The 27,162-nt window shown below is 34.1% G+C and overlaps 2 protein-coding genes across 5 annotated transcripts in view; both read left to right on the forward strand.

The window, feature by feature from the left end:
- The window catches only part of Fndc3a (fibronectin type III domain containing 3A), a 158,540-nt gene that overhangs the window by 121,187 nt on the left and 10,191 nt on the right, over positions 1 to 27,162 (forward strand). For all 4 annotated transcript variants that reach the window (XM_040281536.2, XM_013360742.4, XM_040281535.2 and 1 more), the window contains 14 exons: positions 1,494 to 1,547; positions 3,957 to 4,081; positions 5,840 to 6,014; positions 8,119 to 8,205; positions 13,587 to 13,725; positions 15,485 to 15,553; positions 16,390 to 16,508; positions 18,658 to 18,763; positions 18,849 to 19,024; positions 21,647 to 21,760; positions 22,927 to 23,076; positions 23,184 to 23,467; positions 23,593 to 23,805; positions 25,931 to 26,097. In XM_040281536.2, the coding sequence (XP_040137470.2) occupies positions 1,494 to 1,547; positions 3,957 to 4,081; positions 5,840 to 6,014; positions 8,119 to 8,205; positions 13,587 to 13,725; positions 15,485 to 15,553; positions 16,390 to 16,508; positions 18,658 to 18,763; positions 18,849 to 19,024; positions 21,647 to 21,760; positions 22,927 to 23,076; positions 23,184 to 23,467; positions 23,593 to 23,805; positions 25,931 to 26,097 (1,978 nt within the window). The remainder of the gene's footprint in view (positions 1 to 1,493; positions 1,548 to 3,956; positions 4,082 to 5,839; positions 6,015 to 8,118; positions 8,206 to 13,586; positions 13,726 to 15,484; positions 15,554 to 16,389; positions 16,509 to 18,657; positions 18,764 to 18,848; positions 19,025 to 21,646; positions 21,761 to 22,926; positions 23,077 to 23,183; positions 23,468 to 23,592; positions 23,806 to 25,930; positions 26,098 to 27,162) is intronic.
- LOC101977298 (large ribosomal subunit protein eL33) lies at positions 19,048 to 21,667 on the forward strand. Its single transcript, XM_078016019.1, has one exon. It carries the CDS (start codon positions 20,118 to 20,120, stop codon positions 20,448 to 20,450), a length of 333 nt encoding a protein of 110 aa, XP_077872145.1. The 5' UTR covers positions 19,048 to 20,117; the 3' UTR covers positions 20,451 to 21,667.

The raw sequence follows: 27,162 nt of genomic DNA on the forward strand, positions 1-27,162 counted from the left end.
GTATTCAACAGTTTAAACTTATAAAAGACATTATTAAAAAATTTGTGATCCTTAAAAAAAGTTATATATGAATATTATTCAGCATTAAAAGAGAATAAAATCATGGCATTTGCAGGTAAGTGGATGGAGTTGGAGAATGTAATGCCAAGTGAAATTAGCCAATCCCAAAAACCCAAATACCAAATGTTTTCTCTGATTTAAGGATGCTGATTTATAATGTGGTTAAGGGGGAGGTGGAGGCATGGGAGGATTAGATGAACTCTAGATAGGGTAAAGGGGAAGGGAAAAAAGGGAGGGGGTAGGAAAGACGGTGGAATGAGATGGACATCATTACCTTAAGTACATGTATGAAGATATGAATGGTGTGGCTCACTTTGTGTACAACCAGAATATGAAAAATTGTGCTCTATATGTGTAATATGAATTGTAATGCATTCTGCTGTCATATATAACAAATTTTTAAAAATTAGTGATACTTGATTGCTATTTACATTATTGACAGTTATTATATTAAAAATGGATTCCAGAAAATTATAGAGGCAAATTCTCCGCAGAACCATTTCAAAACTTACAATTATTTAATTTTGACAAGCAAAATTTCACAGTCAGTTGTTTTCTAATATGAAGTTGTAAGAACAGTGATAATCATGTGTTCTACAAAGAAGAAATGGGTTGAAATTTTAGGAAGAAAACTCAGTTAGGAATAAGGTTGAGATTCTTGATTTCTAGTGATAACATGCTGCAGTAAAATGCCAAGGGAGACTCTAATTTTCACCCCTAAAGATAAGCAGATTACTCAATTGTTCATCTCAGGTGATGGGTTTATTGAATCTACACATAGACATCCAGAGTTCCTTTTAGCATCCTAGTTCTTCCTTTTTTGGTGTATCACACAATATTTCATATAAATTTTTTTTCTTTAAATATTTTTTAGTTGTTGCTAGACCTTTATTTTATTTATTCATACAAGTGCTGAGAATCAAACCCAGTGTCTCACACAAGTTAAGCAAGTGCTCTACCACTGAGCTATAGCCCCAATCTCTCCATATAGATTTTTTTTTATGTATTTTTTAGTATAGTTGTAGGTAGACACAAAACCTTTATTTTTATGCAGTCCTGAGGATTGAAACTGGTGCCTCATGCGTGCCAGGCAAGCATTCTACCATTGAGCCACAGCCCCAGCCCTCCATATAAATTTTAAAGTGCGTGTTTAATTATAATGATAGGATTGATTGAAAGGAACTGAAAAGCCTGAAAGAAGAGCAAAGTGATTTTTTTTAAGGATTATGAATATTCAGATAGTTCTTGCTAAAAGATTATTCTGTGTTCACAAAAACTTGTAGCCTCTTGTTTTTCTATGGATACTTTTCCAGGACTAAGTCACAGAGAACATCCACAATATAAAATAGACCCCTTAGCTTAGATTGCGGTATCATTTATGAAAGTACTAATTTGTATTCTTTTTGTTGTTGTGTTTTTGGTATTTGTTGTAGGCACCTAGTGACAATGGTTCTAAAATCCAAAGCTTTATTTTAGAATGGGATGAGGTAAGCAAATTTAATCTTTTAAATGATTAAGATTATGTATGTGTCTTCAGACAAAAATAACATTTTTGGTTTTATTTATTTTTTTCTTAGAAATATGAATGGTTTTATGTGGTGCATAAGTGGATTGATAGTGTTCTTAGAAAACATTACTGACTGAACCACCTCTCTGTTTTGTTTTAACTAAATCACCATCAAAACTGTCATGGAATTATCTTGATGAAGGCATTTTTTTCCCCACATCAGCCTTAATGACAAGGACATTTATTTCCTACAGCTGCTGTAACAGAATGTAATAGAATGTCCTCTGTTACAGTAAACTTGATGACTTGAAACAGCATATGTATTTTCTTACAATTTGCGAGTTCAGAAGTCTAAAATGGTTTTCACTGGGCCAAAATCATGTTGTCAGCCTGACTCTGTTGCTTCCAGAGGCTCTAGCAGAGACTCTACAATCTTTCTTTTGACCAGCTTTTGGAAGCTGTCCTCATAGACAGATGACATTGCTTATCTTCCCCATGCTTCCACTGTCACATCAACTTTTTTATCTTCTGCCTTCAGATCTCTTTCTGCCTCCCTCTTGTGATTCCATTTATGGTCCACCAGATAATCTAGGATCATCTCCCATCTCAGGATTCTTAACTTGTCATATTGTTCAGTCCTGTCACCACCATAACATTCACAGATTCTAGGGATTAGGACCTGGATATCTTTGGGAGCCATTATTCATCCTGGCACAGAAAGCATACTCAGCTTTCTTGTTAAGTTCATTGTTTTGCTCTTGGCAATCCTGTTCTCTCTTGTCCTGCTTCTTATACCTAAGAGAAGGGGCCAGAAAGAAAGAAATTCCATTGATAATTTGGGTATGCAGCAGTTATAGTTAAAAGCACAATCAAGAAAGTTTTAATTCCAGAATTTAAATTTCTGTTAACATTAACAGAATCACATTAATATGGAAGAAAAACTATTGTAATACATGATAAATTATGAGAAAATATTTGGTAAAATTTAGCACCAAGTAGAAATAGAGCAGTAATTCCTGATTTGATAATTTTTGTGCCATCACTAATCAATAAAGTATTTCTGGTCAAAGCAGAAACAAGTCAAGGTTCCCTGTTATCCACAATTGCGTTTAACATTATTCAAGAAACTATAGTTAATGCTGTATGACTTTGAACTGAAACAGGACATTATAGCCATGGTGTCTGCTGAGAAGCCAAATTATCATTTAAAGATGATTTTCTACTTACACCACTCAGTAGACTCAACTAAGTACCATTAAAAGTAATAAGCGAGTTCTGTGAAATAACTAGGTATAGGCTAAAGTTTTTCTCTGAAGAGTCATCCTAACCATCCTTTACCTCTATCAACCCAATAAAGAAAAATGGGGCTGAGGATGTGGCTCAGTGGTAAAGTGCTTGCCTGGCATGCATGAAGCCCTGGATTCAAATCCCCAAGCACCAAAAAAAAAGAAAAGAAAAATGGGTGGAGAACAAGAAACTTGTCAATTTTACTCAGCACCCTACGTTTCTAAAACTAGTTGTCCTGAGCCTACCCGATATTTCTTTCTCCCTTTTTATTACCTAGAAGGGCTATTCTGTCTTCAGTGTTGCTAGGATTCTTTCAGTGCCAAGTCTAATCAGTGGCTCCTCCAAATCTTCATTTAAAGCTACTTAGCAGTATCTAGGATGAGATTGAGGATAAGTAGAGATCTTTTCTTAAAACCGTATTCAGCCAAACCTTGCTGAATGATCCAAACTGTTGCTTATGACTCAAATAACTAAGGCAGGAGGATCACAAGTTCAAAGCCAGCCTCAGCAATTAAACAAGGCCCCAAGCCACATAGTGAGAACCTGTCTCAAAATTTAAAACTTTTAAAAAGGTGGAAGTTGCGGGAGAGGGCATTCTGGGGATGTAGCTCAGTCATAAAGTGCCCCTGAGTTCACTCTTCAATGCCAAGAAGGAGAAAAGATAAAAGAAATGAGAAAAAAGAAAAAACCTGTTTGCATAGAACTTTTCATAGGTTGAAGAAAAGCTGCCAATTTAATTGCCATTCTGTTTCCACTACTACCAGTCCCCTGTGAAGATTGTAAGATCATTCCTGGAAAGAGTTTTTTTTCATTATGGCTAGGTCTAGCATTATCCAAAACACTGTACTTAATTCAATAAGCTATACAAACATACCTACTTTCTACTTCTTTAATTCTGCACTTGATGAAGTATTATATATATACATACATATATACACATACACATATACACATACATATATATATGTCACATAATTTTCTTAAGATCCATGATTTACATGTAACAAATTATTTTTGATGTATACTAGCTAATATCAAGAAGGAATTTTTGTGGATTTGCCTTTTTTTAAAATAATGTGCATGATGTAACCATTTCTTTTAGGGAAAAGGAAATGGAGAATTTTGTCAGTGTTACACGGGCTTACAGAAGCAATTTAAAATTACTAAACTGTCACCAGCAATGGGTTGTAAATTTAGACTATCAGCCAAAAATGACTATGGTACAAGGTAAGACATATTTTATAAAATAAATATTGGAGATATCTGTTCAACTTCATTCAGATGCATGCTTATTCACTTCAAATTATCCACTAGAAATTCTGCTCTATTTTGTTGACATAGTTACAATATTAACAAAAGCTATAAGAGAATTTCTTAGTTTTGTGAGTGCCGCAGGTAAGAATAAAGCTAGCAACTTTTCCAATTTCAAATATAAATTAAAACATTCACCTGTGACTAAGAAGTTTTGTATTAATTCTCAGCATATGTGCTTTCATTGTTTTGTTTAAGTCTGTTAAATTCCAAGAGCATCTAAGATGAATGATTTAAATACAAAGAGAATTATATTGAAATTATTTATATTCTAGAGATAACCCTACTCACCTTTATGAGGGCAGGTGTATTTAATTATCTAATCAAGAATTTGCATTTTCTGTTTCATATAAATGGCATTATATGAAAGTATGTTTGTACCAGTAGAAGTCTGTTACTATTACTGTGTTCACACCTTTCATGTAAGTGTGTATTTCTTCACTGACTAGGTAATTAAAATATAAAGTCTTGATTTGGGGATATAACCCAGCAGTAGAGTGCTTGCCTAGCATACTGAGGTCCCTGAGTTCAAATCCTTAATACCACAAAAAACAAAAACAAAAAAAAGATAGGAAAGTTGAACAGTACTGAAGTTTGTTGTTGGTTTTTGTTTGTTCTGGTGGGTTTTGTTTGTTTGTTTGTTTCATTTTGTTATTACTTTGTTTTATTTTTTGGTTTTTTTGGTAGTACCTGAAATTGAACCCAGGGCCTCACACAAGACAAACACTGAGCCATAACCCCATCTTTTTATTCTAAGTCTGTGTCTCACTAAATTACCCAGGCTGCCTTGAACTTTAGATTCTCTTGTTTCAGCCTCCTAAATAGCTGGAATTTTAGCTTATACCAGCATTCGAAGCTAACATTGCCTCCCCTGCCCTTGTTAACAGGGATTGAACTCACAGGAACTTTACCACTGAGCCACATCCCAGCTCTTTTAATTTTTTATTTTGAGAGAGGGTCTTGCTAAGTTGCTTAAGGCCTCACTGTGTTGCTGAGGCTCATCTCAAACTTGGGATATTCTGGGGCTGGGGTTGTGCCTTGCACGTGTGAAGCACCGGGTTCATTCCTCGGCACCACATAAAAGTAAAGGTATTATGTCCATCTACAACTAAAAAAATATTTAAAAAAAAAAACTTTGGGGCTGGGGATGTGGCTCAAGCTATAGCACGCTCACCTGGCATGCATGGGGTGCTGGGTTCTATCCTCAGCACCACATAAAGATAAAGATGTTGTATCCACTGAAAACTAAAAAATAAATATTAAAAAATTCTCTGTCTCTAAAAAAAAAAACTTGGGATCCTCCATCTTCATCCTCCCAAGTCGCTGGAATTATAGGCATGCATCACTACAACCAGCTCTAACACTACATTTTTTAAAGAATACTAATTCACTTTTTGATATTTAACCTGGTTAACTTTGAAGATATTATCAAATCCAAGATAAATTATTTGGATTGTAATAACCATCAAAAGTTTTCATTTTCTGGGGTTGGTGATGTAGCTCAGTGACAATGACAGGGCGTTTGCCTAGTATGTTCAGGGCTCTGGGTTTGACCCCTCCATACTGCAAAAATAAAAATTTTCATTTTCAAAAAAATAACATTAGTCAAAAATTTATTCCTTAGTTGTAAAATAATTCTTGTTATTCTTCTTTAAAACTTGTTTGTTTCAACAGTGGTTTTAGTGAAGAAGTCTTATATTACACCTCAGGCTGTGCCCCTTCTATGCCAGCAAGTCCTGTATTAGCAAAGGCCGGAGTTACTTGGTTGTCCTTACAGTGGAGTAAACCCTCAGGAACACCGTCAGATGAAGGAATTTCTTATATTTTAGAGATGGAAGAAGAAACTTCAGTAAGTATGAATATGTATTTTAAATAGGGTATTGAAAACATTTTAGTGTAGCATAATACTTCAGATAAATAAATATTGCCACAATAGTTAGCTCCTGCCCCAAGTCCCTTCAGGCCTTTTTATTATTATTTGGGAGGAGTTGGGAATGAGGGAGAACTCAATCTTTTGTTTTCCTCAAATGTAAAAAAGTCATTTATTTTTTGAGTGTATATGTACTGGGGGAAAAAAAAGCATAGATTATACTTTAAATGTATTCATTTAACATCTGGGGATGTAGCTCAGTGCTAAAGCACTTGCCTAGCATGCACTGCAGAAGAAGAAAATATATCCATTTGGGGGAAAATATTTTGGGGAGGGAGAAGATCACAGCCTCCTACTAGGCAAAGCACCTTTAAAAGATGAGGAAAAGTATACCTTCTCCAACTGTAATTATATGCTACTTCTCAAAGTGTCACAGAAGATTTAAGAGTCTTACGTGAGACGAAGTGTAGCCTGAATAGATACTTGTTGCTCATCTTCTGTGAGCTAGAACCTAGCTGAATAAGAGGGTATATTCTGTTATTTCTTTCTTTAGTTCCATAGTTTTTCTTTTTTTTTTTTTTTAATTTTTTAATGTTTATTTTTTAGTTTTCAGCGGACATAGCTTCTTTGTAGTTCCATAGTTTTTCAAAACCACTTTGAAACAATATGGGTTAAAATAGCAATAGTCTGAAAACACATATTGATTAAAATTTGTACAGAGGATAAGATATATAGCACAGTAGTAGAGTTAATGCCTAGTATGCACAAGGCCCTGGGTTTTATCCTCGTCATTGTTAAAAAAAAAAAAAAAAAGTACACTAATGTTCATAATAGCATTTTTCGTGTTAGCCAAAAACTGAAGCAGAGCCAGGAACAGTGGCTCATACCTGTAGTCCTGGCTATTCTGGAGGGTGAGGCAAGTGTTTTGCTTGAGTCCAAGAGTTCATCTGGGGATGTAGCTCAGTGCTAAAGTACTTGCTTAGCATGCACTGGACAATGTAGCAAGACCCTGTCTCAAAAAATAAAAAGTAGAAGTAACTCATGTCCATCAGTGGATAAATGAATAAACAAAATGTGGTATACCCTATACAGTGAAATATCATTCAGCCATAAAAAGGGGAATACTGATAACATGCCAGAACATGAATGAATTTTCACATCATTGTACTAAGTAAGAAAACCAGTCACAAAAGACCAAATATTGTGTGATTCCGCTTGTACAAATTGACAATTGATGCAAGCAGAAAATGGATGAAAAGAGGGGAAAGTAACTGCTAACCAAAAAGGACAGGCTTCATTCTGGAATTAGGGTTTGGGTGATGGCTACACAATCTTGTGCACCTTTGAATTATATTACTATGAAACAGTGGAATTTTATGTATGAATTGTATGTCAATTTTTAAAAATTTTAAACATGATAACATTAGGGAAGCAGTAAAGCATTGTCACTAGAACTGTAAAGAGTGGCTCAAACCTGAGCAGTATCCTCACCTGCCAGTACACCCAACCATTGATTTATTCACCTGAACACAGTACATTGAGGACAAATTAAACTTTTAAAATTTTAAAAATGATACCATTGGTAAAACAGTAAAGCATTGTCATTGGAACTATAAATAGCAGTCTCAAACCTGAGCAGTATCCTCACCTGCCAGTACAACCAGCCATTGCTTTATTCACCTGAATACAACACATTCAGGACAAATTAAACTATTAAATAGTTACACACTGGTTAGCTTTTGTGTAACATCTGGGAACTTCCTTTTAGTTCTTGGGATAGGTAACTGATGGAGAAGTTGCCTTTGACCCCTTTTCTTCCCTCAACACAAGGATCTTCTCTTGGCTGCTATATTTATTGAAAATAAGTAATCTCCTTCTTCATTCTACAATGGTTCACTAGCATTTCTGGGTCCATGCACTCAGGATAGAAGCATCAACATGAGAATAACACTCAACAGAGTATTAATTACATTGCACCTAACAGGAGATGAAGAGGAGAAACCTGGGTCTTTGCACATGTTCATTATTCCCTATATTTCTGCTGTTAAACATCTAATGAAGATTTTGTTTTTTTCCTTTTCAGGGTTATGGTTTTAAGCCTAAGTATGATGGAGAAGATCTTGCTTACACTGTGAAAAATCTCAGACGTAGTACAAAGTATAAATTTAAGGTAGGCTCTTTTTTAGTAAGTGCATATTAATTATACAGAATAATGGATTTCATTGTGGCAAGTTTGCACTTAAGGTAAGCTTTGAAAGCCCTTAAAATATTTGTTTTTTGTATTAATTGTTCTTGTTTTAAGTACATACTTCATTTCTTTGGTTTTTAAATCATAAGTAATTGATCTATTCTAACAAGCTTTTTTGTTTTACTTTTGTATTACATCATACTTTTCAAACTTTATGTATTTAAATTCAAAACCAGTTTAATGTTTTGGGGGACTCTTTCATGCATAATGTGATCAAATGTCTTTTTTAAAATACAAATTTTCTTAAACATGCTCAGTGTGCTTTTTGGACAGTGATATCAAAAGGTAATGCTGTATTTTTCTCAGTGCATCATATGGAGTAGTGCACAATTTCAGGTTGTCCCATCTGATAATCATTTGAGGGAAACAATATCTACCATGTTTCTTCCCTTTGTAATAAATAGTTTGTAAGTACTATGTACTATTGTAAACGTCTTACTCCTTATTAAATTTTCATATTATTAGTTTTAGTACCCATTGATGGTCCTGTCTGAATCAGTAATCACTGTAATTGATGGTTCCAAGTAATGATTTTTAATTTTATCATTCCATGTACATATCATTCTTGCTCATTTGAGGCAGTGACAAGCTTTGAAGATTCTTTTGTAGAGACTTCCAAAATTTATCTTTGCTACTATAGCATCATTCTGGGGCATTAGCAATGTGATGTGTATATACATTGCTGTTTCTTGGCAGCCAGTGCTTGAACTAGTTGATATATAAGATAATATAAGTGAGCCTAAATATTATACAGAAGTTTTCCCAAGAATATAATAGGATGCTTATCAGTTGACGAATTCAACATTTAAACTTTCCTTAAAATTACTTATCGTTTTAAATAATAGAGGCCACTAAATTATTTTTGTTACTAAAAAGCAAAGTTAAATTTTAGAACCCCTTAAGAATCTTACAAATAAACCTTAATAATAATGAGAAATTTGATTACATGGTGCATGATAATCACAGTCATTATGTTTTATATATAGCTTCATTTTAAAGACTTCTGATGACTAGCTCATTTTAATTTCCAAACACAGTTTTTATATTTACAAAATTCATAAAATACCTGGGGAATATACACTTTCAGTCTAGTTTTTATGGTGATGTTAAATTGTATTTTTGCTCAGTAATAGTTATCATGCCAACAGGTCTTCTATCGAGGAATTTGTTTGTCTTTTTTAATTTGTCAAGTTTATTAAACTTAGAATTCTACTACCCTGTGACACCAAGATGTTATTTCCACTAAATCCACACACATACTGAATAAACACACATAAATATGTGTCACTTTTACTGACTCACTATAGAAATTTGCACTATAGAAGTCAATCTCAAATTGCAAGGAGAGGGAATATGCAAACAATCTCCAAGGAGACAGTCAGCAGTTCTAATAGGCCGCTCCCAAATAAAAAAAGGATCAGGAATGGGGATCAGGAGTGGAAATAGACATCTATAAGCCACCTCTTTACGCATCACTTAATTATAGAAAGGTGTTTTGTACAGGCTTATTAAGTAACAAACTAAAATAGTGATAAGCTCTACAGACCAGACCATTCCATCAGCATTATCTGGGAACTTGTTAGAAGTTTTAAGATCTCAAGTCCTCATTGCCATCAACTAAATAAGCAATTTTAGAGGCCTATCAATCTGTGTTATAGGAGACCTTCTAGGTAATTCTGGTGCTTGCTAAAATTTGAGATCCACTGATCTGGGGTAGGGGGTGCAGAAAATAGGAAATGATACCTTTATAAAGTTCTGGGAGCTCAGACATTTATTTAGAGCTCAGCCATGTGCTAAGGACCCTGCTGAGGTAGCTTTGAATCAATAAATGCCATTGTCATGTCTCAGTCTTCCATTTTTAGCTTGGCATTGCAGAATCTTTCAAGCCATCAATCAAATACAACTTAATATTTATAAAAATCTTAAAACTCTTAAGCAGAAATATTAAAAATATACTCCTGGAAGTAATGGCTACATAGCATATTATTATTCCTAAGAAACAATAAGAATATGATTAACATAAAATGAATTTCTTCTGTTAGGCAAATGTTAAGAGTTCAGGGTTCTACACTGAAGGTAACCCTAGAACACTCAAAATACTAAAACAAAATTAGGACAGTGAAAAAAATCTAAGACCAAAAGAAAAATGAAAATACAATTTTAAAATAGAACAAAGCAATCAGAATTCCTAAAATTGAGAGTGATAAACAATTCTTATTATCAAATGATACACTAGAAGTTGAATGGGGACCTGGTATCCAAATTTGTTTAAAAACAGGAAAGGCTTGCTTCCCCCCCCCCATTAATGTCTCATTTATTAAGGAAAATAAAAAGGCTTGAAGAATACCACTATAAAATGTACATTTTTCAAACTAGATGAGTATATATGGGTCTTCATTATACTACTATTTCTAATTTTTGACAAAGCATTAAAGGCTTTTGAGGCAAGTGGACAGTCCTATGTATGTCAACATGTGTGACAGTGTATAATGATGTTCCTTTTCTCATTCTTATCTTGTCTGGGGTCAATTTATAATCTCTTCCTTTTTCCTCTGCCCTAATTCATGTATGCTCCCAGCTAAGGCTTTAACTTTTACTGGTATAACTATTTCTCACTTTCATGCATCATCTCTTTGCCTTATATCAGCTGTGACTTCTGTCCTGAGGAATACTGAATCTCCAAACATATTCCATATGTAACTACTTTAAGTACTTCTCTCACCTTCCATTCATAGTTTTATTCTATACCTATGTTAATCTTTCTGAAAAATAACTTTCACTCTAAGAAACAATTTCCTTAGTATAACATAAGATTATCTATCCAGTTTTAAAACTTACTGCTTTCATTCTTACTTGCACCAAACTGATTTGAACTACTTACTCATCCTTCCCTGAGTAGACCTCACCATTCTCTTCTGCTCTTATGCTAGGGGCTTTCTGTTCTCTGTTACCCAAACTTTCTCTTTCATTGCTATTGCCCTTGAGTACTTCGTGAACTATTTTAGGCCTTGACAATCCATTCTCTTCCCATTAATTTTAATATGTATATTGCCTATATTCTGCATAAGATCTCTAGACTCTTTAGCTAGGGTAGGACTTGACTAGTAGGTGCAAGGCCCTTGATTCAGTCACCAGCACTGGAAGAAAAATTTTAAAAGTACACAGATATTCATAGCATTATTCATAATAGTCAAAAAGTTAAAGCAGAGCCAGGTGCAGTGACTCACACCAGTAGTCCCAATGCTCTGGAGGCTGAGGCAAGAGGATCACTGTAGCCCAGGAGTTTGAGGCCAGACTAGGCAACATAGCAAGACCACTCTCTCAAAAAAAGAAAGAAAAAAAATTATTCTCAACTCATTAAAGGTAAGGACTACATCACATGTAGAATTTGTTGCAAAGTGCTCCCCGTGTGGTAAGCACTAAATAAATCTTATGATTATTTGTAAAATTAGGGAGACAAAAAAATTTCGATTTCTTGCCTTTAATTACCTTTGTGGCTAATTGAAAAAGGTGCTCTATAATAAAAGGGACAATGATGAAATATATAGAGAGACTTTAAAAATAGTTGTATGAATCTTTATGGCTTTTAGGGACACTGTTCTTTTAAGTTTAAATAAGTTTAAATAGACACTGTACACAACATTGAGAAGTGTTTTAAATCTCTTTAGTCTATTTAGTCTCATTTATAAAGCAGAAGAGTAAGAAAATAGATCCTGAAAAATCCATCTGACCATGTGAAAGGACTGAAGAGGCCTAAGCAAAATCTAAAAATTGAACTAAATTTTAAATTTTACTGAGTTCTCATGGGCTGCACAAATTATTTGGAGTGGTAGGTTTACTAAATAAATCCTCATCTCTAGTGTATACTATCATAGTTCCTGTCTATGATGAGGTAAAATATAAGTATAAATGAATTTCTAAAACCATATAAATTGAAATCTAGATGTTAATTACATTTCACTATTGCTATATAACAAATTACCCCATAACTTGATAAAAATGAATATTGCTTTTATTATCTTGATTTCTACAGGCCAGGAATTCAGGACCAGTTTAGTTGAGTGTCTAATGTCCACAAGGTTGTAGTTAAGATGTGACTATAGTCATGTAAAGGCACACTGTCATTTCTCCTACATTCTGTTTGTTAGAGGGAGTCAGTAAGGACTCCTCACACCCAAGGGAAGGGGAATGAGCTTTCATCTTTTGAAGAAAGAAGATTGAAAGAATTTGTGGACATCTTTTTAAAGCACCAGAAAATAAGTACAGCATGCCTAAAGCACTTCAAGAATCATCTGGTTATAGCTTGTTCCTTTGATGGCCGTTGTTTAATGTCAAAATGGTTTATTTATTTATTTATTTATTTATTCTAATTTATTATACATGACAGCAGAATGTGTTTCCATTTATAGTATACATATAGAGCACAATTTTTCATATCTCTGGTTGTATACAAAGTATATTCACATCATTCGTATCTTCATACATGACTTAGGGGTAATGATGTCATGCATCATCCGGACTCGGCTGTGGCCCTCAACAATTCCTCCCATGCTCCCCACCCCCACCCCCATTATGGATCAGCATCCACATATCAGAGAAAACATTTGACCTTTAGTTTTGGGGATTGGCTTAACTTCACTTAGTGTGATATTCTCCAACCCCATTCATTTACCTGCAAATGCCATGATTTTATTCTCAAAAGAGTAATATTCCATTGTGTATATACCACAGTTTTTAAATCCATTCATCTATTGAAGGGCATCTAGGTTGACTCAACAATTTAACTATTGTGAATTGTGCTGCTAAATATATTGATGTGGCTGCATCACTACAGTATGCTGTTTTTAAGTCCTTTGTATATAAACCAAGGAGTGGGATTGCTGGGTCAAATGGTGGTTCCATTCTAAGTTTTACATGGAATGTCCATCCTGCTTTCCAGATTGGTTGCACCAATTTGCAGTCCCACCAGCAATGTATGACTGTGCCTTTTTCCCCACATCCTCACCAACACTTATTGTTGTTTGTATTCTTAATAGCTGCCATTCTGACTGAAGTGTCAAAATGTTAAACTTACACTTGTATTCCCAATACTGACTCTAAAAGGCAAATACTTTGCATATTCTGTATGTTTGCCAAGTCCCTATTGAAAACAAGCAATTCTCAAAGGAACAAGCTATCACATTCTGAAAATGTGTTTTATCATTTAATAGAAACTATTTTTCTTCTTTACGTTCGTTGTTCATTAAGCCAGTTTTCATTAGATACCAAACATATCATTTTAAGTCTTTGTGTTCTCGTCACAGGTTATTGCTTATAACTCAGAAGGTAAAAGTAATCCGAGTGAAGTAGTAGAATTTACTACCTGCCCTGATAAACCAGGAGTACCTGTAAAACCTTCAGTTAAAGGAAAGATACATTCACACAGTTTTAAAATAACTTGGGGTAAGATATTATGCATATTTGTATATTATTACTTTATTTTTTATTTTTTTTTTAGTTGTAGTTGGACACAATATCTTCTTTTTTTTTATTTATTTATTTATTTATTTTTATGTGGTGCTGAGGTTTCAACCCAGCACCTCACATGTGCTAGGCAAGTGCTCTACCACTGAGCCACAACCCCAGCCCCACATTATTACTTTTATATTTGAATAAAATAATTTTAATATGAAGATAGTTTTTAAGATATTTGAAGGTGATTTAGATGGATTGGGCTTGTAAAGGAATCACCATGACTTGGGCTAGAGATAAAATAAAAAGAAACACAAATTTTTAGGCTATAGATGTATAATGCCACAAGATGACCATGGTTTTCAGCCATGCTCAGACTCTGTTCTTTGTATGGTTTAACAGTGTTGTGTCAACCTATAGGAGGAAAGGCCAGACTCAGAATGTTGTTCATTTAGAAGAAAGCAACACTTGGGAAATGAAATTGACCAAATTATGCTGTGTGAATATGAAACAACAAAGCCTTCTAATATGTATGCTTATAATGTACCAGTAAAAAATATTTTAATAAAAACACTTTTACATTCTAAAAAAAAAAGAAAAAAACAACACTAAGAACTGGCAAAGTAGCTTAGTGATAGAGCACTTACCTGTCATTCACATGGTCCTGTTGTTGATCCCCAGCACTGCAAATACTAACAATAACAAGAATAATAATAGAAGAAAACAACAATTTATAAATCTACACAACTTCCTGAATTTATTTTCTCACAGTCTAATCATAAGTTCAGTAATTCTGTTATAATCTACCAAGTCAATGTAATATGTTTGGTTTTTTATAGTATGCAACAGTGATCTCCCGTTTTGGTGTCAGTTTTTCAGTAAGGCTTTGTGATTATAGGGGAAAAAAAGATACTCCAGTAAACTTGTTAGCCCAAATTAGCAGTAAGAAATGTGAGTCAGTCATTGAGCATCTTTTTTGTGAAAAGCTTTTTTGTACACTCAATTTTGATAAAAGAGGAACTGGGGATCAGATTATGGGCAAGGTAACACTGTGAGATGAAAAATGACTGAATTTGCAGACAAAGTTAACTTGGGTCATAATGCCTGTCAGGAGAAATAAAAAGCACTTATTCGTTTAAAACAGACATTTCTTGAACATCCTCTTATATATTAGTTAAAGGGGAAAGCAAAGATATAGAAACTTCATCTCTGGCCAAAGAATTCAGACCAATAAAAAAGACTTCAGTGGTAATTATAAAATATCCTCATATTTCAAACCACCATAGAATGAAAGGTGAATGGAATATTGTGTTGTCATTAAAAATTGTTTTTAGAGCTGGGTGTGGTGGTGCATACTTATCATACCAGCAACTTGGGAAGCTAAAACAGGAGGATCACAAATTCAAGTCCAGCCTGGGCAACTTAGCAAGACCCTGTCTCAAAAAATAAAACGGGCTGAGGATGTCTCTTGGGTCAAAGTGCCCCTTCACTTAATCTCTAGTACCACAAAATAAATAAATAGTATATTAAAATTCTTAGAGGGAACCATATTTATAGTCATGGGGAAAATATGGTAAATTAACTGAAAAGCAGGAGACAATAGCATGCAGTAATAAGGTATAGGTATTAATAATTGCTGTGATTTTTTTTTCTTTTTAAACAATCTGAGTTTGGTATTCTGTTTATTAGGATTTTCTATCATTTTTACATTGTATGAACTTTGCCTGACACCACTTATTTCTTTGGATAGATCCACCAAAAGACAATGGAGGGGCACCCATCAATAAGTATGTAGTGGAGATGGCAGAAGGTTCTAACGGTAAGAATAGCTGTTAAAAATTGATAGATTTATTCTAATGATTTTACATTTTATATCTTTTCTCTGCTTTTCATTTGTACCTTGAAAAGATACTTGCATCACTGTGGACTGTCCTTGATTGTTTGTTGCTTGTTGATAGCAGTTAGGATTTTGTATGTTAATTAACCCACTTCAAATTGTGATCTCCAGAAATACAGTAAATCAAATGTGAGACTGCTGTATTACCTATATTATTATGTTTACATTTTCTTACATTTTTTCTTCATTTGTTTACATTGCTCAGTCCCAGAATACCCAGACTAAGTCATTAGATACTATGACATCTTCTAAAGGTAGTTCACTTAAATTTACAACCATATGTACCAGAGAAAATTTTTCTTCTAAAATTTAACTCACATTTTTTTAGTTTTCTTGAATCACACACTTAGCAGTTTTTACTTCTATGAAATGATCTATTTCCTGCCCAAAATGAGAATATATTTTAATTAAGACTAAACTTCCTATGATATTGATTCTTTCTAAGCTTTGTTATAATGTTATTACTGGACCAGTAAACACATTTAAAATGTTCAATTAAAAGCAAATTATCAATCTAAGTCAAGTCTGTACAGAGTTACAGAGATATTTCACTTCAACAAAGCTACACGTATTTGTCTAGGAAGCTGCACACATAAAGACAATTAGATCATTTCCAGGAAATTTGTAACGAGCTTAAGTTGCTTCTGTCAAATTACATAAACACTTATTTAGTGAAACTAGGATACCTGCCATATCCATGATAACAAAATGTTAAACATTACCTTGTAGGTGTGTGAACACAATTTTTCTTCTTACAGGAAACAAATGGGATATGATATACAGTGGTGCTACAAGAGAACATCTTTGTGATCGACTGAATCCAGGCTGTTACTATCGTTTACGAGTTTACTGCATTAGTGATGGAGGACAGAGTGCGGTAATGCTTATGTACTGTCTCTCTGGTGTTTAGCTATGCAAACACTAAAGGAAATTTTGTAAAGCTAAATTTTAGGATGATTGCTCAGTAACCATACCAAGCAGAAATAGAAATAAAATAATTGTACACTGATTTACAGCCCTGTAAACTATGTGTGTCAGGGGAAACTATAAAGTATCATTTAATGTTGTTATTATTAAATGTTAAAACGTTTTCTTCCTTCAGAAAAGTTGACCATTCTATTATTAGAGACTCAATAACCAAAGTGGATTTAAATGTACATTGATTATATATTAGAAATTTATAATATTCTGGAAGGGTAAATTTTTATATAAGATTATGAGTTTTTAAATGAATTTACCCAAAAATGATTTCTTGGAGCATTTATAATTATTATTTTTCAAATGGAATTTAACATAAAGTGCTCTTCTAAAAAAAATGAATTATAATCATTTTGTTGAAAATGTGAATATTGTAAGCAGGGGTGCAGTGGCATATGCCTATGATTCCAGGAACTCCAGAGATTGAGGCAAAAGGATCTTAATTTCAAGGCCAGCCTATGAAATTTAGCAAGATCTTGTCTCAAAATAAAAAAAATGAAAAGATCTGGGAATGTAGCTCTGTGGTAGAGCACCCCTGGATTCAATTCCCAGTACCACTCCACCCACCCCACCCCCCACAAAAAAAAAAAAAGACTAAAGAAATTAAATGTGAGTATTGTGAAATTGAGTGGAAGTCCTGCCCAATAGTCTTGTGATCCAGTTGCTTCATTTTATCCAGTAAGAAAATCTTCCTGGTGCTGGAGGTGTAACTCAATGGCAGAGCACTTGCGTGGCATGCTTGTGACCCTGGGTTCAATCCCCAGCTCTGCAAAGGTAAAAAAGAAAGAAAAAGAAAATCTTCTTAGGTTTACAAAAACATATACACGGTAAATCCTGTTATGCTAATATAGTATTCTAGCATTCTTATTGTAAGGATAACTTTTTTAATAAAGTGATGATCAAATATTTTGTATTTAAAAATAATGTTAAGTGTAAACTTTAATATGGTAGAAGTAAGGAATGTGGCATTGAATTTATATCAGTCTTTTTAAAACTAAGACTTTTAAAAATACATATGGCGTAGAAACTAAATGCAATACCAAATACCTAGAAAGGTGCCAGATAACTAGATACATTTTACCTGATTTTGTAAGTATTTTTAGGAGGAAATAAAGAAGGAAAATTTCGCTTTCTTTTAATAAGTAAGCTAATATTAGGTATAAAATATAGTAGCTAAAAGAGTCTAAACCTTTTGAAAATAAGACAGGCAGCATTTAAAGAATGTTAAAACATCCCTTCTCAGAAGAGATTTTGTGAATCCCTTTGGACAGAATAAAAACTTTTTTTTTTTTTTTTTTTTTTTTTTTTTTTTAGTACTATGGATTTAACTCAGGAACACTTGTCCCCCAGACATTTTTTGTATTTTATTTAGAGACAGGGTATTACTGAGTTGCTTAGCACCTCACTTTTGCTGATGCTGGCTTTGAACTCGAGATCCCCCTGTCTCAACCTCCCGACAGAATAAAAACTATTATATTATTAATTATATCATGTTGAATTTTGTTTTGTTTTAGGGGGTAGATTTATCTTGTTGGTTTTGTATGTTTGTTTTTGTTTGTAGTACTAGGGATTAAACCCAGCGCATCAAACATAGTAGGCAAGTGCTGTGCCACTATGTTGCATCTCCAACCCTTTTTATTTTTTATTTTGAGTCAGGGTCCTGCTAACACTGGCCTCAAACTTGAGACTCTCTTACTTCAGTCTCCAGAGTAACTGGAATTATATCATGTACCATCACACCCAACTGTTTTTTTAACTATACAAAGAAAGGAAAGGTTTATTGGGGGTTCTTTTTCCACTAACTTCTTTATGTATCATAGTCACATGATACATGTCTTTGTTTGTATATAAAAATTTTGTTTTAGTGATTTTAGTCATTAGATTTTTATTTTATGCAGAACTTTAGTCCTTTTTAGTTGATAATCAAGTGTAATTTCAAGTAATTGGTATAGTCTTTATGTTTTATTCTTTTCCTTTACCAAAAGCACTCTGGTTATTTGGTTTGTAGCATTTTTTTGTTTGTTTTGTTTTTGCTTTTGTTTTGGCAGGTCTCTGAATCTTTACTTGTGCAAACTCCAGCTGTACCTCCTGGCCCATGCCTCCCTCCCAGATTACAGGGTAGACCCAAAGCAAAAGAAATACAGTTACGATGGGGTAATTTTCATTTTAGTAATAAATTTTAATTATTAGAACTGAACATGTTCATCTTGTTAAATCACATAAATCTTCCCACACTTAGGACCCCCTCTAGCTGATGGTGGATCACCTATTTCCTGTTATGGTATAGAAATGTCTCCTCCAGAAAAAGATGAACCCAGAGAAGTATACCAAGGCTCTGAATTGGAATGTACAGTGAGCGGCCTTCTTCCTGGAAAGATGTACAGCTTCAGACTGCGTGCAGCTAACAAAATGGGGGTGAGAAGAGCATGCTTACTGAATCCTAATTATAAGAGTGTTTCATTTTATCATGTATAAACCCACTCATTATTTGGCAATTTTAACACGTGACTCCAGATTTTATAATTATTAATAATATTATATTGATAACAAGAAAAAGTTAGTATGTCCTATAATGTGTTAGGGAATCATTATTTTCAAACTTCACTTAGAATTTGTGACACTTGGGGACTGAAGTTGTGGCTCAGTGGCAGAGTACTTGCCTCGCACAGGTGAGGCACTGGATTTGATCTTCAGCACCACATAAAAATAAACAAAGATACTGTATCCATGTATAACTAAAAAATTTTTAAAGAATTTGTGACACTTGAGGGGCTGGGGCTAGGGCTCAGTGGTAGAGTACTTGACTAGCACATATGAGGCACAGGGTTCAATCCTCAGCACCACATAAATAATAATAATAATAAATAAAGGGGGTTTTTGTTTTGTTTTGTTTTTAAAAAAGAATTTGTGATACTTGGGACTTTGGTGGTGCTAAAGTTTATCTTTTAGGCAATGCCAATAAGATTTACTTAAATCTGTAGGTTGATTGTACACAGCATTTATTTCCCATTGAAAACAGTTGTAATTTATATTTTGCCTAAGGATGGGGTCTTATATTTTAAGCATTTCTAGTTTTGTATGAGTTATTTTTAAAATATTACCTATGTGTCTATAAAGTTTTATAAAATGGAAAAAAGTGGCAACTCAGAAGTGCCTTACCCATAATCATAATCACATACACTAATAAAGATAGAGTGAGCCACAAACTCAGGCTTGTCAGACTCCAGAACCAAAGTTCTTTCCAATCAAGTATAACACTTCTTACCAGGCACAGTGGTGCACACCTGTAATCCCAGCAACGTGGGAGGCTGAGATAGGAGGATCACAAGTTCAAGGCCAGCCTCAGCAAAGTAGCAAGGCTCTAAGAAACTTGGTGAGACCCTGTCTCAAAGTAAATAAAAAGGACTGGGGATGTAACCCTGTGGTAAAATGTCCTTGGGGCCTTCCTTTTTCCGCCATCTTGGAGCCTGTGGAAGCCTGCTGGGAACAGGACTTCTAAAAGGCAGATATGTCTGGAAGGTTGAGGTGCAAAGCCATTTTTGCTGGCTATAAATGGGGTTTCCGGAACCAAAGGGAGAACACAGCTCTTCTAAAAATTGAAGGTATTTATGCCAGAGATGAAACCGAGTTCTATTTGGGCAAAAGATGTGCTTATGTGTACAAAGCTAAAAACAACACAGTGACTCCTGGTGGCAAACCAAACAAAACCAGAGTAATCTGGGGAAAGGTAACACGTGCCCATGGAAATAGTGGCATGGTTCGGGCCAAATTCCGAAGCAACCTTCCTGCTAAGGCCATTGGACACAGAATCCGTGTGATGCTGTACCCCTCAAGGGTTTAAACTAATGGAAAATAAAGATGGATTTGTGTTCTTGTAAAAAAAAAAAAAAAAAAGTATGGCACCTCTTATCTCTCTTCGTTAAGGTAGTTTCCCTAAGGACAAAGCAATAATTTCTTACTTTATTTGAGTGACACTTGGTTTTCGTGAACTATTCAATAATTAAAACTTAATGACAAGTCTCTTTTTCCCAATTTCAGATTTTAGTGGCTGTTCTACATTTCATATCCTATCTCCAGCTAAGTTCTGTATTTATATCTGTTAAATTTCTTTTATGGCAAATTTATAGGCTTTTGTGAGCAATCCTTAATGTCATTCTATTCTACAGGAAGGGCATCATGTGATAGCATGTTTAATACTAATATCTTAATTTATGTTTTCAGGTCTGAGATAGCTTGTCAAAATGACCTTAAATATTTGTTTTCTGTATTTCCAAAGAATATACATTTTTGACCCATCTAGAGCTATTCCACATTTTAAGGTGTAATTTATGCTTGCCATCCCCCATGCCTTTAATTGGTATCCATTTCTTCAGCCTTTACATAATTCCTTCCTTTTTTTTTTTTTTTTTTTTTTTTTGTTTTGTTTTGTTTTGTTTTGTTTTTGTGGAGCACTACCGGGGACTGAAACTCAGGGGCATTTAACCACTGAGCTGTATCCCCAGCCCTTTTTAGAGACAGAGTCTCACTGAGTTGCGTAGTGCCTCGCTTTTGCTGAGACTGGCCTTGAACTTATGATCCTCCTGCCTCAGCCTCCCAAGCCATTGGGATAACATGCATGCGCCCCTGCACCCGGCACATAATTCCTTCTTACTTCACCTACTGAATTCCCTAATGCCTTGTGCTTCTTACACAAAACAATTCATGAGGGATTGGGGTTGTGGCTCAGTAGTAAGGCACTTGCCTCAGCACCACATAAAAAATAATAAAATAAAGAAAAAAAAATTATGAAAGGAATAAAGTGCAGGAGAAGAAAGCATGGTAAATGAAACTGTAAAATTCCCCACTCATTTACTTCATAATTATTAAACCTTTTTCTTTTCTGTGATTACTTATAGATTTTCTGACCAAAGTAATCTTGAAAGATAGGGAAGATGAACTTAATTATTAATGAATCCTTAAATATGGAATTCTGTGCAATCAGTAGACTTTATTTATAAAGGGCGAAAAATGAAAATCCTGGTTATGTTGTTTTTCTAGTTTGGACCATTTTCAGAAAAATGTGATATTACTACAGCCCCTGGGCCACCGGATCAATGCAAACCCCCACAAGTGACATGCAGATCTGCAACTTGTGCACAAGTGAATTGGGAGGTATTGTAATTTCTATTGGCGTATGTTTACTTTCTTAAGTGACTGGAATTAATAGTTTATATAAAAGAATAGATACTTTTCTTTTTTGCCTCCTAAATTATTACACTTCGAGTAAGTCCTGGTTAAATTTATATGGTACAAAGTGAATTTTGTTTCCTCTTTGAAACATTTGAGTAAGGTATATCTTCATTTCAAGTTCTTGTTCATGATGTGCTTTATGTTTTTATCAAAGGCTTTGTCTAAGTGCTGAATTCCTAGTTCAGCCAATAGTGAACTTAATGTTCAGAACAAACATTCATAAGGAATTACTATAATACTATTTCTCTTGTGTTTGTTATCCCTGGTGTATTTATTGTACACAGGATTAATCAGTAATGATAATCATATTTTCAGTTTCCTTTGAAATTTAACAAGGAAAATGTTCTTGTATGGTTTAACATTTTATATTACCTAATAGAATTATTCAAAATATATTTACCTTAAAATATTCTTTCTGAAGTGACTCCTGGTCATATTTCTACCTCTAATTCAAAAGTTGTATTTTTGAGGGGCTGGGGTTATGGCTTCGGTAAAGCACTCACCTCACACATGCTAGGCCCTGGGTTCTATCCTCAGCACCATATGTAAATAAATAAATAAAGTAAAGGTATTGTGTCCAACTACAACTATAAAAAAATAAAACATTTTAAAAAGTTTGATTGTATTTAAACGTTTTAAAGAAATCAAAAAATAAATGATAGGATAATAATGTTCGATTTATTCTACTATGTACATGTTCGATTACATGACCAGTGTAACTGTACATCATGTACAACCAGAAAAATGAGAAGTTATACTCCATTTATGTATGATGAGTCAAAATGCATTCTACTGGGCTGGGGTTGTGGCTCAGTGGTAGAGTGCTTGCCTATAATGTGTGAGGCACTAGGTTTAATCCTTAGCACCACATATAAAAATAAATTAAATAAAGGGATTGTGTCCATCTACAACTAAAAATATTTTTTTAAAATGCTATTGTCATATATAATTAATTAGAACAAAGTTTTTTTTAAGCATAAAAAAGTTGAAAAATAATCGAGTTTTTAATATACATAATAAAAGAACATATTTGCCCAAAAGCTATTTAGTCAATACAAAGACTAAGAACTTTATACTTTTTCTTAAAGATTCCTTTGAGTAATGGAACTGATGTCACCGAGTATCGATTGGAGTGGGGAGGAGTTGAAGGAAGTATGCAGATGTGTTATTGTGGGCCTGGCCTCAGTTATGAATTAAAGGGACTTTCACCAGCAACTACCTATTATTGCAGAGTCCAGGTAAAGGTGATTGGTTCCTTTGTCATGTACTCTGTCCAGAGTTCTCTCTGTTATGAGCATTTTCATGGTTGTGTCTTTATTAACTTGGAGGCTTTGTTACTTTGTAGGCTCTGAGTGTTGTGGGTGCAGGCCCTTTCAGTGAAGTAGTAGCCTGTGTGACTCCACCATCAGTTCCTGCCATTGTGACTTGTCTTCAAGAAATAAGTGATGATGACATAGAAAATCTCAATTATTCACCTTCTACATCCCTTGCAATAAGCTGGGAAAAGCCTTGTGACCATGGTTCAGAAATCCTTGCCTACAGCATAGACTTTGGAGATAAACAGCCCTTAACAGTGGGAAAGATTACAAGCTATGTAATAGACAATTTGCAACCAGATACAACATACAGGTATACTCTATTTTTTTTTTTTTTTAGGTATACTCTAAAAGATGTTAATTTTTCCTAGACCAGAGAAACACTTTAACTAAAATGATCATAAACTAAATTTTTTTTTCTTTTAATGTGGAACTTAGAATACGAATTCAAGCCTTGAATAGCCTCGGAGCTGGTCCTTTCAGCCATATGATAAAATTAAAAACTAAGCCCCTCCCTCCTGACCCACCTCGTCTGGAATGTGTTGCCTTTAACCACCAGAACCTTAAGCTGAAATGGGGAGATGGTACCCCAAAGACACTGTCAACAGATTCTATCCAGTATCACCTTCAGATGGAGGATAAGAATGGAAGGTAGGTTGTTTACTTGCTTTTTTATATAGTTTTAATAGGTTTTAAGTATATATAAATTTTATAAATTATAGAAGTAAAATAAGTTTGCAAAAATAGTTGCAGTTATCATGAGAAATGATCTTTAAGTGTACTGGGTTCAGAATATCAAAAGACACTGTTTACAATTTGAGTGGAATGCTAAAGGAAAAAATTAAGTGGGCTATTCTTTGGATCTCTTCTCCAACCCATTTACTCTCTTCATAAAATGTAATCTTGGCTACAAAATAATTCTAAAGTGTTTATTTTCTGCAGGGCTTAATTTCACTATTTCTGTATACCATTCCATATATACTGCCCAGCCAAACCCTGCATTTCAGTTACAGTGTTTTTGAAAATATTTGTAATGTTAACTATTCAAATGCCTATTTAGGGCTGTTTATTCATGTTTAATCCCATACAAATAATGTCATATACCTCCACAGCTATTATAATATTTTAAGACTTTTAAATTTTGGTTTTTTACTTTTTATTCTAATTTATTAGAATTTTGTCTCTTTTTGGTACTGAGGATTGAACCCAGGGATTCTCTATCATTGAGCTACATCCCCAGCTCTTTTTAAATATATTTTATTTAGAGACAGGGTCTCACTAAGTTGCTTAGAGCCTCACTGAATTGCTGAGGCTGGCTTTGAACTTGCAGTCCTCCTGCTTCAACCTCTGAAGCCACTGGGATTACAGGCATGCGCCACCATGCCCAGTTTATCCGAAGCATTTTATCTGAAATTTTTCATTTTTTTAAAAGGTTATTAACTTTAATCTTACTGGTTTAAGTACTACAAAAGAAAAAAAGCAAACACTTACATTTTGCTCTAAAAGCAAAGTGCTAAAATTTCTAAATTTAGACAAAGATAGAAAAATGAAGCATATGTAAACTGTGGTTTAAAAGCTGGCAGTATGGCAGTGTAGGTAATTTGTTGATTTGGCAAGATGAATGTCCAGTCATGAAACTAGACATTCTAAGTTCCACATTAAACAAGAAGAAAAAATGCCAATGCTCTTTAAAAAAAAAAAAAAAAAGCAAGGCTTATCTAATAATTGTTTCTTGGAAATACTGTTACTTCAGGTCATTAAATATTTCTTCATTTTTTAAACTTGACTACAGTTCATACTGTTAGCACTATAAGAGCATTCATTATTTGTTCCAAAAAAAATTTACAAATAGCCAATCAAAAATACTGGGAAACACTTAGCTAGCTTATAGATAAAATATTAGAATATATAATATTAAACTTCCATCACACAGTTCAAGTGTATAATTTATTTGAAATTTCATATTTTCTCAATACTGTTGTAAATTTCCAGAAAACGTGCATTGGCTAAAATTTTGCCTAGAAATTAAGAGTTCTGTTTCCCAGTTAAAGGCAAGAAATACAAAAATAGAAACCTACTGTGTAAATATATATTAGAAGACTACAATCAGAAGCAAAGCCATGGTTACCAGAAACCTAAGGAAAACCCAACTTAGAATGGTTGAACACCACTGGGCACGGTGGTACATGCTGGTAATCCCAGCTACTCAGGAGGCTAAGGCAGGAGGATCACAAATTCAGGCCACCCTCATCAATTTAGGGAGGCCCCGAGTAACTTAGCAAGACCCCGTCTGAAAATACAAAATAAAAAGGGCTCAGGCTCAGTGACAGGAGTGCTTGCATGTGTGGGGCACTGGGTTCAATCCTTAGCACCACATAAAAATGAACAAATAAAATAAAGGCATTCTGTCCATCTACAATTACCCCCAAAAAAATTTTTTTTAATCCTTTAAAAAAAAGCAGGGGAACAGAGGCAGGGGGTGGGGGCGGGGGGGGGGGATGGCTGGGAATGTGGCTCAGCGGTTAAGCACCCCTGGATTCAATCCCCAGTACCAAAAAAAAGAATAGTTGGACAAGAAATTCAGTAAGATTTTCAGGATACCAAGTCGAATTGGGAATCTTATCACATCTGTGATTTTCATCATCTAATGATAAAAAACAAAAAGATATAATATATGTAATTTTGTAATTTTGAAATTTTTGTTATTTAGTAATTTTGAAAACATTTTTTATAAATAGTCTAAGGTTTATTTAATACAGAGTTATTTCTATTTTAGGTTTGTATCCTTGTACAGAGGACCATGTCATACATATAAAGTACAAAGACTTAATGAGTCAACATCGTATAAATTTTGTATTCAAGCTTGTAATGAAGCTGGGGAAGGCCCCTTCTCCCAAGAATATATTTTCACTACTCCAAAATCTGTCCCAGCTGCCTTGAAAGGTAAGTTATACATATTGCAGTTCTTTTCTTTAATAATAAATCAATTTTACATTTTAATAAAGTGTTTTGTTTACTTTCATTAAAACTTAGTACTGAATATATGTCCAACACAGACAAGCCTACCTACTGGGAGTTTCCTTAAGTAATAAAAGCTATTTTATCTGGCATGTTAATACTCAGACAAGTATTGGGTTTGTCAGTGGTCATTTTAACAATTAAAAATGCAAAATTGAATAGATAGGCTACTTTTCTAATCAGATCATTTGCTGTTTCTGCTATTGTTACTTAAAGGAAAAAAAGCATAAAATCTGATTGTTTATGTTTTAAATCATTTTTTTTTATTCATTCAGATTCATTCAGGGGGAGAGCCAAGTCTTCTGCTAAGTAAAACAAATTTTTACTTGCTTAACTTGGATTTTTCAATCATATTTATACACAAACATGAAGTACTTTTTTTAAATGAGCCTTGTAAGGATTGCACTTTGTGCATTTAACCAAAATGCTTAAGATCTTTGAACTCCAAGGACTCATTACAAAGACTTCTAGGATAATATCCTGGATCAAGAGCTTGAATGGCTCATTTGTTAAGCAGATCTAGAATTTGTGGGACTCTTCTTGAATAGTCTTTCTAATAATGTTGATGAGTTTCACTGAGAACATTATTCTGTTCCCTCATCCAGTTTAGTGTCTCTTGGCCTTAAGAATATTGTTGATTTATAGCCAAGTTTGGTGGTGCATGCCTATAATCCCAGCAACTCAGGAGGCTAAGGCAGAAGGATTGCAAGTTCAAGGCCAACCTCAGCAATCTAGCAAGATCCTGCCTCAAAATAAGTGTATAAAAAGGGCTGGGGGTATAGTTCAGTGGTAAAGCACCCCTGGTTTAAAACTGCAGTACCACAAAAAAGAAAAAAAGATTATTGATTTTCTTAACTTCTTTGCAGATATCAAAGATTCACTGATATTTAAGTTTATTAAGTTTTATAGGTTTGTTTATGTTTATAAAAGCAAGTATGGTGTGTGAAGTTAAAAATCAAACGGAGCAGCATATCTTATATTTCTTCCCTC

The sequence above is a fragment of the Ictidomys tridecemlineatus genome, chromosome 6, assembly GCF_052094955.1.
Source record: "Ictidomys tridecemlineatus isolate mIctTri1 chromosome 6, mIctTri1.hap1, whole genome shotgun sequence".
Classification (NCBI taxonomy): domain Eukaryota; kingdom Metazoa; phylum Chordata; class Mammalia; order Rodentia; family Sciuridae; genus Ictidomys; species Ictidomys tridecemlineatus.